The sequence below is a fragment of the Dipodomys merriami genome, unplaced genomic scaffold (genome assembly GCF_024711535.1).
Source record: "Dipodomys merriami isolate MVZ:Mamm:240054 unplaced genomic scaffold, mDipMer1.0.p SCAF_31, whole genome shotgun sequence".
NCBI lineage: Eukaryota > Metazoa > Chordata > Mammalia > Rodentia > Heteromyidae > Dipodomys > Dipodomys merriami.
Window position 1 is genome coordinate 2672599 of NW_027204604.1, and position 17339 is coordinate 2689937.

Genomic DNA, 17339 nt, shown 5'->3' on the forward strand with positions numbered 1-17339 from the left:
GCATCACACACACACACACACACACACACACACACACACACACAGTGATTTTAGTGTACCTTCATTTTGACCATGACCTGTATCTGGGAGGTCAGATGTGGGATTTTTCCATTTGTGGCATCATGTCCCATTTTGCTTTGGGGATTTTTTTTTATGCTGGGGATGCTTAACTGAAATCCTGTTCCTATCTCCCCCTGGCCACAGACTAGGTAGATCCCTACTTTCTGGGACCCCCAAACTCTACATTCATCTTTATTAAAGAACTATGCTTTTCTCCCCCTTTTCTCATACTTGATTGCGAGCACCTGGAAGAGGGCTTTCCATCATCTTCATGTGTTCTGACTCTGGAAGGCAACTGGATCTTAGAAATGGTTACGTATGTCAACATTTTCTTCCTCCTCCTTTTTTACCTTCTCTTCCCAACATCTCTTCCCTTCTCTTAATTTTCTTCCTTTTCTGTGGTACTGAGTGTTAAACTCAAGATCTCGGTTTGCTAGGTAAGTGCTTTATCTCCTATATCACTTCTCTAGTTCTTTCATTTTTATTTTGTTATTTAGAAAAAGTGGCAACTGCCCAGTATGGCCTCGGACTGTGGTCCCCCTACTTCTTCCTCCTGAACAGCGGGATCACAGACATGTGTTATCATAACTATCCCTCTTCAGTCACGATTTCAGTTGAGTTGATGTAACGATGAGTTGAGGTATCAGACAGAAAAGGAGTGTACAAAGAGAAATGCCAACACACATCTATATCTTGGTCTTTTTTCTGAATATCTTATTTCTGCCTTCTGGTTAAGTTCTTGACAGTAAATATGCGTTATCGATTTATATACCTTCCATTTACAGTTATGTTCCTATAATAATTATTATTATAATTATGATAACTCTTTCTTAACTCCTTTTATAAATGAGGGAAAAGAAAATATATGAAACTTTTGATTAAGAAGTGAAATCAACTTCTTTCCTGTTCCATTTGGTAAATACTGATCTACTGAAGGGGCCAGACAGAGAGCTCACTGTGGCTTGTTGGAGGGCCTGAAGCTGCATTTTACTCCTGTTTTGTTTATCATAATGAACTGGTCAATAAACATCACAAATTGTTTATCTATATAAACCTTGACAGATTACTCTTTATGAAATCCATTTAGCAAGTGAGGTTTTTCCCATAAGGATGAAAAATGAAGATTTTAAACAGATTGTGGGAGAAGCTCTGGGTGTACCGAGAGAGTCAGTGTAATAAAAGTTGCTTTATATTAATATTACAAAAACCATTTATCCTGGCAAAATCAATATCACAATTCATCTTAGTTTGGTGTTTCTCTTTCTCAGCTTAAGATGTCTTTTCTTTATTATGTATAATTTTGTTTTAATAAACGTGAAATATATTTCATTTAGGAGGTCCTCTTGAGGAGGGATAACATAAAATGATAGCAAACTTGTAGCTTATTTGCTAAAGAGTCTTAGAAATGTTGAAAATTATATTTGAGTGGCTGAGAAATTTATAGCAATCATTTTACTTAAGCCTTAATTACAAAATCATCCCCTGTGTGCTTTGGGCTAGACACAAAGTATAATATTCAGAGAAGTCTCCTCTGATGAACTTCGTTTAGGGAAAAATTCCCTCTTACTGGTATTAAGCAATTATCACAAGTCAGATATGTTCAATATAACAATGGCTGGGCAAACAGACTATAACATGAGGTAGAGACACATTTAATTACTCAAAACATTGCATGCTTTCCTTAGTGGTGATTTATTTATTCCATTTGGATTGGGGACTTCATATCCCAGGGATATTGACATAGCTGACTTGAAGTTATGACTATAGCAGTTGACTGGAAGAAAATAGGATTGTATCGAGGAAAAGAATTATAGTACACTCTGGAAACTATTGCTCTAAATGTACTGCATGTAAAGTAAGTGTGATTGTCTCATGAGTGAACGGTAATAAAAGCAAAACACTCAAGAGACACTTATTCAAGAGTGGTGTCAGTGAAATATAAATATATATAAACATATATTGAGAAGAGCTGGCCTCTTACTATTTATACTCACCAATGCAATATTAATAGTCTACAAACAATGCACTAAGTAATAGCACATAATGACATTAATAGCATTAATATAGAAACATTTCAATGTTTCTATAATTCCATTTTAATTCTAACGCATAACTTTCTTCAGCTCTAATACTTAGCCTAAACAGAGCATTCATTTGAAACAGAATTCTACTGCAATGTGTGTGGATAGATGGTATAGTATACTATAGTTGTTCATACGGGAGGGAGAAATTTCCTCTTATCATAAAAAGGGCAAACAACAAGTTTAGTGGGTTTCAGGAAAACCCTGTACTTTATTCCCAAAGAGATACCAGTCCATAAAACAAATTTGCAGCTTATTGAGCAGCCTTAGCTTTTATCAGTCTTATAAGGGTGCTGAATGATTACCCAAGAGATCACACCATAAAAATTGCAGTGAAGTGAGGTGACTCTGCTCACCAGCATCTCTATTAGATCATGCAGGTGAGTCCACTTAGTATTGTTTTCAATATACTTCATGAAGAGTCTCCACTGAAATGCCCTCCTTGGACTGGTTTTGCATCTCTTATAATTCATCGTGCTCAAATTGCTTATCATAATCAATGCCACAGTCATAGGCTAAGTGTTTGAATAATTCACTGCTAGGGAACAAGTTTAAGTTCCTGTCATGGCTAAATGGCAGTACTATTGTTTTTACAGTTGACTGTGGGTCCAAGAACTTTTAATTTGCAATGAAGATCTCCTATTATCTTTATACCATTCATATCTTTTCATAAATCAGAATAATGCCCTATACTCCAACCATGCTGAGTATGAGTTTAGTGCATAAAATAGAAATAAAGTATAAACCCGTATTGTGGCATCAGCAAGCATTTAACCTAACTTCCTTTTTTTCTGTTTTAGTCTTATAAAACTAAATACAGAATTTTAAAGGGTTTTTTTGTTTTTTTTTTAAAGGGGGAGCTATGTCTATTTTCTGTTTTATAACTAGATAGCTGACATCATAGTTCTATTATAAGAAAATAAGATTTTACAGTAATCTTTATTGAATCACTGGTATTCAGACTAAGATCCTGATATACACACACATACAACTCAATGATAACACTAACTTGAGGCTATTAATTAATTTATGAAGATCAGAATTCATATGGCTTTTACTAAAGATCTTTTCCATTTTGTCTTATTCTGGGTTTGTATAACTCAGGCATCCGTTCCAAGTGTTGGCAAAAAGAGAGCATCTTAATCCCCGATGTTATTGATAGATGTAGCTTATGCAATGAATTATTGATCAAAATACTATTCTCTTTGATGGTTTGTCTTGCTTTCAGATGTCAGCCTTGTAATTGTCATCTCTCAGGAGCCCTGAATGCAACCTGTCACTTGGTCACAGGCCAGTGTTCCTGTAAACAATTTGTGACCGGCTCCAAGTGTGACACTTGTGTTCCGGATGCAAGCCATTTGGATGTCAAGAATCCATTGGGATGCAGCAAAAGTAAGTGGAGTTGGCCCACCATTGATGTGTGAAGCACAGGACCTGGAAAGGAGATCCCCTTGTTTTTCTTCCTTAGTTAGAGTCTACCAGAATGGCTCAGATGAGAAAAAAATATTAACATTAAACTTGGGGATTTTTTTTTCTATCGATCAAATAATTGGAAATGATCCAATGTTTGTGTTTATAATGGGATGTTTATAATTATTTCCAAGAGAAAATAAAAAAATCACTAGTAGAGACAAAACTGGATGCTAGCGGCTTACATCTGTAATCTACTACTGTAATCTGTAATCAGCTACTTAGCAGGCTGATGTCTGAGAATCACAGTTCAAAGCCAGCCTGAGCAGAAAAGTCTGTGGGAGTCTCTGCTCCAATTAGCCAGCAAGTCTAGAAGTAGAGCTGTGGCTCAAGTGGTAGAGCACCTTCTTTGAATGATAAAGCCAACCAAAAGTTCAAAGCCCTGAGTTCAAGCCTTATACTGACACTTGCACACAAAATAATTTCCCCGGTTTTTCCAGACAAAGGGATTTCCCAGGAGGTAAAGCATTTATCTTTAAAAATTTGTTAGTGGTCTTCCCACAAAGACATTTCCAGGTAATTTTACATGACAAATGGAACATTTTCCTCATTTATTGTGAGTTTTATATTCTTGTAATCCCTGAATTCTGTGAACATTATTATAGTACTAGTTGTTTTTTTTGTTTACTATAGTAATTATTACTGCCACTATTTTCACAACATATTGCCATTCATGTTTTTCTGCTCTAAGTTGTCTTGCCCTATAAAACACCTCTCACATTTTAGTGTCTTTTGACTTCTTCTTAATGTCCAGTGCCTTCTCTATGTTGACTTCAAGTTCATGTTTCCTTACCTTGGCGCTAATCCCTTCGAAATGTGTTCTGGGAGCATGTGGTGAGGAGACCTGCTCATCACACGGTGCAAAGCATTTTCTCCGTAGGTGTCTGTCCTTAACATGGTCATGAATCTAAATGCTAGGAAATCTCACGTGTCATGTTAGACCATGCCAAGTGATCGCATCTGGATTCGGCTATCCACAGTCCAAGGAAGAGAAAGATCATAGGATACTAGGATCCACAGCAATAGTTCTTAATTTTGTGGTAGTAGAAAGTAGGGTATAGCTAAATATTGAGAAGACATAGATTTTATGTCTGTGTAATTTCTCTGACTATCCAGCATTCCATCGGTCAATCTGGGTGTTATTGTAAGGAAAACTGTAGCCCTTTCTGTCTGTTTCCCTTAGAAAAGGATGATCACAGTTGGCTTTGGATATAAATGTAGCCTAAACATAAAATGGATTTTCATTGTCAATTTAATGAATATTTGTCATTTAATTATCTACAAGATTGATTGATTGATTGATGTACAATTCAAATTCCAGGATACACTTTTTGGGTCATGAGTTCTAGAGCATCTTATTTAATAGAATTGTGACATCTTTACACACACCAAGCATCACAGTATTGCTTTCATACTGGTTCAGCCACCAATTTGGGGTGAAAATACTGGTAGCTGCCCCACATTGTTTTGTTCCCCATAGGTAAATAGTCTGGTCCCAGGGAGCCTAACCTGTTTCTTAGTGATATATATATATATATATATATATATATATGTGTGTGTGTGTGTGTGTGTGTGTGTGTGATACACACACACACACACACACACACACACACACTTTGGCCTTTTCTTCTCTGTGTAAAACGTTTTTGATCTTTACAAGCGATTCTGGTTTATCATAATTAAAAAAGAAAGAAAAGATTTCATATCCCTAATGATTCTTCCCCTGAATAGATCCCTCTTGGTTTTATAACCTTTGAAATTTGTGATCACAGTGTGATCCTTCCTTTAACTGATTGCACTGGCCAATGCTACTGCTTTGGGTTTTAACTTAACAGAATTTACAGCACTGTAAATTTAAAAGCTCAGCATCAACAGAGCAGTCAGGCAGCATCATTTTTCCCCCTCTTTAACTATTTCTTCATTTTTCTCCCTTGAGATAAGGCCTTTTGGGGGTGGGGGACATGGGGCCTGTACTCTGGGCCTGGGCGCTGTCCCTCAGCTCTTCAGCTCAAGACTAGTGCTCTACCACTTGAGCCACAGCACCGCTTCTGGCTTTTTCTGCTTATGTGGTGCTGAAGAATTGAACTCAGGGCCTCATGCATGCAAGGCAAGCACTCTACCACTGAGCCACCTTCCCAGTTCGGCCTTTTATTTTTCTTTCCCAAGCCAGTCTTGGTTGACAGGTACATGCCACTATTCTTTGCTTCTTCTATTCACAAAGGGACTTGTGAACATTTTTTTTCTCCTCGAGCCAGCCCCAAACTGTGATCCTCTGAATTTTTGCCTCCTTAGTAGCTAGGATTGCAGGTTTGAGCCATTGTGTGTGGCCCAGCTTCAGTATTTTTTCAGTAAAAAAAAAAAAGGCTCCTGCTGTCAAAAGGGGTTTGAAACATAGTAGGGATAGTGGACACTCGTAGGGAAATGTTGGTTTGGATAAATGGAGAAGACCTGTCTTCTTTCCTGTGTTACACACAGCAGTTGCTCTTTATCCTAGCAACAGTCAGCAGAAACAACCTGCTTCACAAACATGATGTGATTGAAAGGAACGTAGTGCTATCTATTGTTGAAACTGTGAACTACCTCAGGCTAATATTTGTCCAGTAGATGTCAAAAATGTGTTTTCCTTAAACACGAATATGCCTCCTGGTACCTTTCTCCGCAGGTTGAGAACTGTAGCATTGTAACTGCTATTATTTCCTACCTCTTTAGGGACCACAGACAAGAGTTTAGTTCAGCAATATCATCTGTGAAGGAGGGAGGAGGGGGACAGGTGTGCAGAATCAAAGCAGAATCCTAGAATATAATTTCCGAAGTGCACAAGAATTGAATTTAAATAAAGTAGTTAGACCATCTCAGACATTATGTTTCTCCACTGGGAAAGCCACTTCTTTCTTAACAATATTGGTTTCATTAGTTCAAGGTGATGTAGTCCATTTTACCTGATAGAGAGACCTAGAGTAAAATGGGAAGAAAATAATGTTGACTTTACATCCTATCCAATGAGTATAATATTCCAGTTTGTCCTGAACTTTTTTTAATATATAATTTTTTATTGTAAAGAGGGTTGCAGTTACGTGAGTAAGGTCATGAGTACATTTCCTATCGAGCATTGTTACCTCCTCCTTTGTTTTTCCCCTACCATCCCTTCCCTCCCCACCTCCCCAACTTCTCCCTTTCCCCCACCCCGAGGTTGTAAAGTTCGTTTTCAACATACTGTCTTGTATATCTCATTGTTACAATGTGTCAACCTGTATCCTTGTTTCAGCATTTTGTTATTACCCTTCCTCTCCCCAAATTAGAAAAATGTATATACAAGATGCAGGGCACTGGAATCAAATACAGTGAAATCAGGGGCTATACCATGGGGAAAGAACATATGAAAGAAACAAAAAAAATCACATAGTACATTATAAATACATTTAAAACAACAGCAACAAAGATAAAACCTCTTGTGACCCTATCTTGGGGTTCATTTTGCTTAGCATCATCTTATATGGTCATAAGTACATAGCTTTTGACCTTTTCTGCTTGTTCTATATATACTAGTTATTACAAATAAGGGAAACCATGGGACCTATGTTTCTTTGGCTTAGCTTACTTCATTTAATATAATTGTTTCCAAGTCTTTCCATTTCCTAACAAATGGGGCAATGTCATTCTTTCTGATGGAAGCATAGAATTCCATTGTATATGAACTTTTGTGTATGAACTCAGCCAAAATCACATGTGTGTGTATTCTTCCTCTCTTTCTTTTTTTATTTCCTTTGTTCATTCGTTCTTTTTTCCTTCTTTCCTTCCTTCCTTCCTTTCTTAATTTCTTTCTGTCCCTCCCTCCCTTCCTTCCTTTTCTTTCTTTCCCTCCTTCCTTCGTCCCTCCCTCTCTCCCTCCCTCCTTTCCTCTTTTCCTTTCTTCTTACCTTCTTTCAATCTTTTCCTTTCTTTTTCAGTTCTGGAGTTTGAACTTCAATTCCTACACTTGTTACACACTACCAAATCCCCTCTTTTTTTCTCCTTTTTTACATTAGTTATTATTCTGATACTTGTTTCGCCTGGAGCCAGTCTTGGACTAAAAGTTCCCCTAAATATTTGGAGGTGAGGGGATGTATAGCATGTTTCTACTGTCTATTATTATTGATATTAAAATTTATTTCATTGTCTTATAATTTTATGTGGCAAACATTCGTTAAATTATTTTTAATCATCTGTAGAGATTTAAAGCATGGAAAGCTATTTCCATACTAGTATGCAGCTGTGCTGTCTCTTCACACTGTTTTAAATTTTAATTTTTACTTGTTGCCAACTTCCTAAGGGTGACCCTTATGTCTGAATCAGGCAATGATTTCAGAGAACTTCGTACTAAAATACTCCTAAACTTGTGGGTAACTTAAAGTCAGTCCATCAGTATGTGTGTGGTTTGGAAATACATTCAGAGTTAGAGCTAATTCTGGGACCTTGTAGAGAAGACAAAGGAAATATAAGATTTCTAAGCACCTTCTCTTACAAAGGGCAATGTCGTAAACTGTGAGAAGAAAAGAAACTTCATCCAATGTTCCTGTTTTTTTCCCTATTTCTACTTAGTCATCTGGTTAGCAGGATCAAGTCTGGATCACGAATGCTTCTCGTTGCTATATTCTTTTACATATAATTGCCAAGACTATTCCTTAGAAGTTCATGATGCTTTTATTTTGGCTAAGGAGAATATCATTGAAATATCTAGATGTTTGAGTCATTGTTATAAATTATCTCATCATGTGGAGTTAGGACTTTCTTTTCTACAATCAAGAAAGCAAGAGTATAATTCCACAGTATTATTTCTGCTCATGTCTCTTTTGATGCTTACAGAGTTTCTTTGGTTTCTTTGGCATACACATATTGGATATGTGTATGATCAGTTTCTCATGAAGATATTAATATAAAAATATAATTTTCATATTAGCAAACATTATTTACATGTAACCTTTGCAAAAACAATGTCTGTACAACTCTTCAGAGGTAATCATTAAGGAGGCTTTCCTACAAACTTTGAGAGTGGATACAAAAGAGGATATTTACTAAGCATTTATTGTATGTAAAAATCTGTATCGATTGTCTGTTTATAGGCATATTACATGCACACACATTTATGTATACATATGCACAGATGCACACATATGCACATATGCATATGTACAAAACATGTATATATACATATATACATACATTATGCTGCATATGTGCACACTATGTACATGCACATATTCACACATCTGTATACACAGAAACTGACACATGTACACACCTTTTCTTCTCAGATAACTCTGAGAGTAGACATCATTCTGCTCTTACAGTAAAGGAGAAAGGTTCTGAAAATCCAATCCTCATTTAGTTGCATTCATCCAAGCTTGGATTTAAGCTTACAGCCCTCAGACAGATGGGCTTAGTTAAAATGTTATACTCTCCTTCCTCGTCTATCCTTTTGAAAATGCTCTTTTATTAAGCTCTGATTTAACTTGAATACAATTTCTCTTCCCTCAAGAGACCTTGAACGAATCACAAGTGGCTGAAGATATTATATATAAAACACTGATAATATTTGATGGATTCACTTCTTTACATGAATTTTTAAAAATTCTTAATGAAAGTATTAATGGCTTAAAAAGTAAGATAAGACGGCAACCTGTACCCTTGACATTTCATTCAATGAGAAAGTCTGATTAGGTCTGTTTCTCTAAATGGGTGGGGATTATGCATGTTGGTAGTTGATTGACCTTAAAAATATTTAGATGTTGTTTTTCTCCTTTGTGTATTCTGGGAAAAATAAAGCTCACTCACAAAGGAATCTTCTTAGGGAAACTTTTACAGTGGAAAAAACACCCTACAATGTTTCTTTGATATATTTTTATATCATACAAATTGTCACCAAAGTTGTGAGATAAATGTTTTTACATGCATAAAAAACAGTTATGCTTCATCTGAAAAAGAATATTTAACTGAAAAGAATATATAACAAAATAACTATGTATTCACATAGTATATTCAAATAGTTAGTTGACAATACTTAGAATATGTAATGCCTATGCCTATTTTTATTGGAAAATATTGTTCTTTACATTGTGTACTGTGAAGTAAGACAAAACAGTATACTTAATGTCATTAAAACTTGCTCTTAAAAATCCAAGAAATATGCTACTTAAATTTCAAGCTTCACTAGATTTTTGTGTCAAATATTAAATTAAATACAAAATTAGTGTCATGCATCCTTGGATTATTTCTCAAAAGAATAAATAAAATCACAGTGCTTTGTTCTAGCTACTGTGGTTTCCCCCAATAATATTTAGTCAGCTGCTTTGACCTGCAAATTTGTTTTATTCTTACAGATAAAGACTTTCTTTTATGATGCATAACCTTTGCTTATTATTGTCTTGGTAAACCACAGGTCTTGTTGATAAAGTAAACCTGAATCCGAAAGACATGGGTATCTTACTTTGGTTTTCTTGCATGCATATTGATTACTTTGCTGATAATGCTCTCTCCATTGTAATTTAGCTCCATCCCAGCAACCTCCACCGAGAGGAGAAATTCAAAGTTCTTCTGCTATCAGTCTCTCCTGGAATCCACCTGATTCCCCAAATGCCTATTGGCTTACATACAATTTATTCAGGAATGGACATGAAATCTACACAACTGAGGATCATTATCCATACAGTGAGTTTCAAGGTTTGGTGCTAAAGATTACATGTTTTGACATTGAGGATAAGTGTTAGGGTTTTCTCTATTTAGCATGGAGGGTTTCAAGCAGAGAGAAAATTACCAATCGCACTAGTAATCAAAGAAACACAATGAAAAAGTAAATGCTTATTATTTGGCAAACAATGATTATTAAATTTTCATAGATGAAACATGATGATCCCAGTGTTCAGAAGACTGAACATTCATGGACTTGTTTTTGTAAGGATTAATTGGTATAACATTTGATGTCAATAAATTGTTAAAAATATGGGAAATATTTTTTGCACACCATTTGACACATCAAGCCAACTATGTATTTACTCAAAGGAATAGTCATACTTATGACCCTAACTTATGACTATTGCTTGTAAATAATGGAAGGGATCCAGACATTTAGCAATCTTTCATATTATGGTATATGGCATAGCAGTATCAATCCTGATTTACTGTTAGACAAAGTATAGGCTCTGATCATATGAAAAGCAATCCCTTACTTTACAAATCAATGGATTAAAAATACTCCTAACATTTTGCTTGCATAAACTAAAAAGTAAAAAAAAATCTGTGATTTTTCTAATATTTATTTTAAGACTACTGGAAGATAATAAAGAGATCCTTAGTTTTCTTTGGGTATACATAAAAGTTATCAGATATTTCTATTGAAGTGGATTTAATTGTTTAAAATCTCATATTAAAAATATTTTAAGCTTTAATCTAGACTTGGAATGTGAATAGTCAAGCAAATTATGAAATTTTATAAATACATTGCCATTTCCATAAATTTACAATAAGATAAACTTAAATTGAGAGAAGTGCACAAATAAGCCAGGAAGACAATATTTGTATGTTACTTGTTTGAAAGAATTTAAATGAGCTTCTAGAAATCACAGTAGAAGGATACTATTGTTTTTATTGAACACTTAGATGTTTAACATACAACTTCCCCAAAGATCAAATGAAGAAATATAAAACTTTATACTCTCAACTTTTCATATTTTTGCTTCTAGTCCTGTTTACTTTTGAACTATTTTTTTAAATTAGCCCAGGAATTTAGAACAACACTAATTCATTTCCATTTTGTTCTCTTGAGTACACATATTTCCAAATTCTTGATTAACACATTATTAGTTTTAAAAAACATTTAAAACTATACTAGCATTCTATAACCTTCCTTGAAATGGACAGGAGAACATGTTTTAACATTCTGATTGACTTCAAAACTGTGTTGCATCTAGTTTGGTATCTTATGGTATTGGTAGGTTACATTTTGAATCTACTAACTGAGTTAAATTTTGTGTGGTTTATATCTAATGTATTTTATTTACCATTTTATCTAAATTCTAATGTCTCTTTTGTGCTTCAAGTCTTCTTTGAAGTTAATGGAAACTCTGAACTTCATGATACAGATTGCAAAGGGAAATGAACATCTGTCTACATCTGCCACGTTGGCAAAGCATCCCCAAAACCTGCTACTAAAATGTTCCTTTTCTTCCAAAAATCAGCATGATGCAGGTGTCCTGAAACTTAAACTTTTGTGGTAAAGAAAGAGAGGACTCATAGAAATATTGAAAATGTTTTTGAAATTGACAGTACTATAGGGAATAGCAAAGTTAAACTTAAGAGCTATCAATGTACCATACACTCATGCTTTCTATATTTACATATTGTGATCCATTTTATATAACATTACATATAAATACAATACTCTGGATCATTTTATGATTGCACTAATATACAGCCCCAGTAACAGTTTCTTACATAATAAATACACATTCATTCACTAATCAGGCATTTATGTAATCCTATTAAACATGTTACTATTTTCTAAAACCTTATTTTTCATTAAAAATATTCCACTTCTGGCATTTCTTGACAATCACTATAATTAATGAGGTGAGAATTATCTGCACAATGGCATTTGAACAGTAAGAACTATTGGTTAACACTGTCAGAATGTTATATCATTCTAATAATATCCTCATGTTTATTACTCCAATTCCAGTGCATAGCTAGTATATATAATATGAAAGGGAAATACTATTTATATTCAGCTGAATGAGCACAAATTTCTGGGTTAAATAAAGGCATTAAGCATTATAAGTAGAGAATCATTGAACTTTTCAAAGAAAATTAATAGTGTTGTCTTCTAAGCAACTTTGATCATTTGGCTGAGACTATTATACAATTCTTTCTTAGAATAGAAACTTTTCCTAACTGGCCTTGCTCAAATAGTAGTTCTTGTTCTAAAATCCTGGTGTGCTGGTGCATTGAAAATTTTATATCTTTCAAGAAATTGGTTACAAGTAATAGAACTCTTGTAATGATGGAATAATGTAAAAGCTTTGGAATAATTAACTTTTAAAAACTGTTAAGGTATATTCAATGATTTTCCTAAGTAAAATTTAATTGATTTGTGTCTTCATAGGCTTTCAGAAGTAGAAAAGTATGGGAGTTAAGTTAGCATTTTGCAATTATACCTAATTAGACTTTCACACTGTTGTTATCTGGCTTGTGCAGAGGTAGTTTAGCTGTCATAGATGTAAAAATTATCAGAGGCTTTTATTGGTTGTATAAGTGTTGTATTTGTGTGTGTGTGTGTGTGTGTGTGTGTGTGTGTGTGTGTGTGTGTGTACTCTGTACATGGAACCAAAGGAATATTAAATATAAGATGCTGCTGAAAGTATGAAATAAAAATCATCCTTATTATTTGTGAAATCCAGATTAGATTCTAACAAATCCAAGTCAATATACAGTAGAGATTCCTGATCACTCATTTTCTTCTGACATTATTTACAGTAGCCAAGTTAAAGAACCAGCCTAGATGCACATCCACAGATGAAGAGATAAAGAAATTGTGCTATATATGAGTGATGAACAATGTTATTTAGCCATAAAGAAGAATGAAATAATGAAATTGTTTCATTTGTGCAAAAACTAAAGGAAGTTAAACAAAAGTTCACTAGGTTCAGAGAGACATATCACACACATTATTTTTCTCTCATCTATGGAATCAATATTCTAAAAAATGACATGCATTTTAAAAGAAGAATATCTAGGAAGAAGTGTTACAGGAAGAGGAAGAGGAACAATGTAGGATAGTGCAGCGTGAATGTGATCAAAGTACATTATATGTTCTTCTGGTGGTTAATTGGATATACAAGTCTTATCAATGATGGCTTCAAACCAGAATCCTCAGATTTCAGCCTCCTGAGTAGCTAGGATTACAGGCATGAGACATCCGCACCCAGCATTGATATCAAATTTTAAAGACTACAAGCACTGAGTAAAAATATCGAATGAATGAATCATAGGAACCTCACCAAACTTTTCCACCATCCAGTGGGCCACTATTGTACCATTATCAATCTCATCCTAGAAAACTTTTCTGAATTTGTTTCTTCTTTGGACTTTAGGGCTAGTGAATTTTCCCTATCTCTTCGATTTCTACATTCTTTGTACAGATTTCTGTAATCAGTAGGAAGTCATTATAATCATTTTTTCATTTTAAACTATCCTCATGTAGATTGTTTTGTAGATTTTATGTGATTGGCCCCTAATATAATATTCATGCACTATATATTTCCATGGAGCATCTGTGGTGAAAAATATAATAAAATGACAAAAGCACTATTCACTCAGAAATTCTTTCATTTTGTTTGGCTTTCTGTTATCCCTTTCCTTCAGCCACTATGATTGATGACATTTAGGGAAGGTCAACTTCCCTCTGGCTTTTTGTAGTAGTTATTCTGAGGATTCTGGCTCATTTGTGAAGTGTGAGCTCATATCAACCCTTAGCATTCTCATGGCATTAATTGCTGATAAAGCCAGTGGACAATGTTCATTCTTAGCTTGGTCAGGTCCTCATGAACACTCAACAATCCTATCTCCCTCCAGGTTCTTGATATAGCTGAGAACTTTTGGAGACCATCCCTCCATATCCTATATCCAATCTTTGGTCCTCCCAGTGGGTGAAGGATCATCTTGCCTCAGCAGTGAAAGATTCCATAGTAGATCCCTTGGTTCTCAATATGGCATCCTCACCAATCACAATGCCAAGAAACCCCATAGAGTAAAATCAGATGCTAAATGTCTTACTGTGATACGGTATGCGTATAAATAAGGCTAAGGCCTTTATATGAATACATGATATCTACATACATAATCCTGTTAAGGAAACTGGCAGCAGCCCTTCTGGCATTTTTCTGGGAAGAAGAAAGCTACTCAGGAGGCTGAGATCTGAGAATCCTGGTTTGAAGCCATCACAGATAGGAAAATCCGTGAGACTCATATATCCAATTGACTACCTAAAAAGCATATAATGTACTTGGATCATATTCATCCTGCACTATCCTACATTATACTTCCTCTTCTTCTTCCTGGTACATTTCGTCTCAATCCTACAATGTGTTTGCTTTCCCACAGAATGAGGACATTCCAAGTATATATCTAATCATATCCTCTCTCTCACTTTCTTTTTCTTTCTTCTACTTGCTCTCTTTCTCTTTATTTCACTCTCTCACTTGTTTGCCCCCCCCTCACCTTTTTACTTTATGCTATACTGGGGCTTGAACTCCAGGCCTGAACACTGGCCCTCAGCTTATTTGCTCAAGGCTAGTGCTTTACCATTTGAGTCCAACACTACATCGGGCTTTTTGGTGGTTCCTTGGAGATAAGATTCTCATAGACTTCCCTGCCCTGGCAGGATTCAAACTATGATCCTCATATCTCAGCCTCCTGATTGTCTCGGATTATAGGTGTGAGCTACCAGAACCCAGCAACTCTCTTTTGTGTTTTTTAAGCTCATCTTTATATTCTTTTCTCTGCCCAATGCATAGAAATCCTGTTTATCTAGAATTTATAAAAAATGTCTCCACGTCTTAGCAACTATGAACAATAATGACCTGGTGACATACTTGGTATTTGGCACTAGCTTGTTGTACTTGGTCTAATGTATTAGCATTTTACTAGAAAAACAGTTTTGTAAAGGAAGTAGATTTGGATGTATTTTCTTGTTACATCTTCTATCAAAAGAACACTGCAAGATGCAAGACAAATATTAAAACAGACTTTTTAGGGATCCTTTCACTGCTAATGACACTTTTCTCCCATTATATTTAATAATAAATGTAATCAGTAATTTTATAAATCTTACTTTCAAAAATGTCACACATTGATATATTTGATTGAATTTGTAGAGGTAATGTGGTTAAATAAGAGCAAGATGATTAGAAATGTCCCCCAAGTTGTAGAATGTCATTGTCTCCTTTTTTTTCTTTTAATTTCAGGTATTCAATACTTCAAAGATACTTTCTTGTCACCATATACCTCATATTCATATGACATTAAGACCACGAGTGTCCATGGCTCAACAAGGAGTATGGCTGTCATTTATCAGACAAAGGCTGGGGTCCCAGAGGGACACTTGAACTTAACTTATATCATACCTGTTAGTTCCAATTTTGTAACATTTACCTGGAGTGCACTCTCTAATCGCTCTGGTCCTATAGAGAAATATATTTTATCCTGCGTTCCTCTGGATAGTGTTCCGCCATGTGTTCCGTATGAAGGTCAGGAAACCTCTGCCACTATCTGGAATCTGGTCGCCTTCAGCCAGTACAATTTTTCTGTCCAGGCATGTACTAGCGGGGGCTGTTTACACAGCTTACCCATCACCGTCACCACAGCCCAGGCCCCTCCCAGAAAGCTGAGTCCACCCCAGATACAGAAAACCAGTTCCACAGAAGTTCATGCAGAATGGGCTCCACCCATGGATCCAAATGGTAAGAACTCAAGGCCTAGATTCCCCTTGCCTGATCAATAACCAGAACCTAACCATGTGGAATGGTACAGTAGGATATGGTATCTGCATTTGTTGATATAACCATATGGTATGATCATGGAGAAATAATTTCCAAAGATGTGGGATTCTATTTCTCATGGTTAGTGGAAGGAGGCATATTTTTTCTAATCTAATAACAAATTCCATTCAATTAAATTGCCTCTTAAAAGGCTAATATTAGCTTTGCTCTTAATGACATCTGCCATAACACTAAGGGTGTTTATAATTGGAAGCTCACTTATGAAATGCATTATATTTGACTGTGTCACAAGTTAGGGCACCCGGAAGCAGCAAATCTTCTCTTTTAAGCAAGCAAAAGATACAAAATAATACAAAAATATGTATCTAGGCTATCTGACTCCATTAAGTTAATTTTTATATTTGTACAATTGAACCCTTGGTTATAGAGGCCAGACATATATGGATAAATGTTTCATAATTTATATCATGTACATAATATGGCAGAACCTTCATTTATTTAAGTTATTTGGTAAAAACTGGGTAAAACGTAAGTACAATACTTATGCAAATATATTAACTTAAAATTCCCAGGTTTGACAATATACAAATTGGAAGTAGAATGTTCAGATTCCCAAATAGAATTAGCCATCCTTAGTAGAAATTGTAGCTGTTCATTCTAGAAAAGATTGGATTTTAATGTGATAAATTAAAGCTACTTTTTGTACAGTTTCTTTCTTTTATTTTTAAATTAAGAATATACCTTTAATAGTATTTCATGCAACATATTAGGTAATACCTCTCATGGAACACACTCAGGGGCATATGTGTGTATGTATATATATACAGCCAAGCAGCTTCAAGTATAGTATATGCAGGAATGAAACTCCATGCTGCAAACCCTTTACACAATCAACAGACAGTTTAATAAAATGCAAATCAGGATGCTGAAGAATTTTGATTGCTGGGCGGTTTAGTGGGCTGTAGTAGATGGGTGGAAAAGGGAACAGTGGATGAATAGTCAAAATATTCAATGCATGGATGTAAGAATGGAAGTAGGAAAAACAATACAATGTGACTTGTGAGAACAGGGGTAGGTGGAGAGAATGATGAAAGAGAGCGTCTGATTAAGGTGAACTGCACACATAAATGGACCTAATAAATCTTAACAACTGTACAACCAATGTGTATTAGAACAAAAAGAACACATCAACCAGTTACTA

General features: G+C 35.1%; 1 protein-coding gene across 1 annotated transcript in view; it reads left to right on the forward strand.

The window, feature by feature from the left end:
• Nucleotides 1-17339, forward strand: part of Ush2a (usherin) — a 640266-nt gene that overhangs the window by 141200 nt on the left and 481727 nt on the right. Inside the window, exons 14-16 of the mRNA XM_070041435.1 lie at nucleotides 3370-3533; nucleotides 10137-10295; nucleotides 15605-16099. Of these exons, the coding sequence (XP_069897536.1) occupies nucleotides 3370-3533; nucleotides 10137-10295; nucleotides 15605-16099 (818 nt within the window). The remainder of the gene's footprint in view (nucleotides 1-3369; nucleotides 3534-10136; nucleotides 10296-15604; nucleotides 16100-17339) is intronic.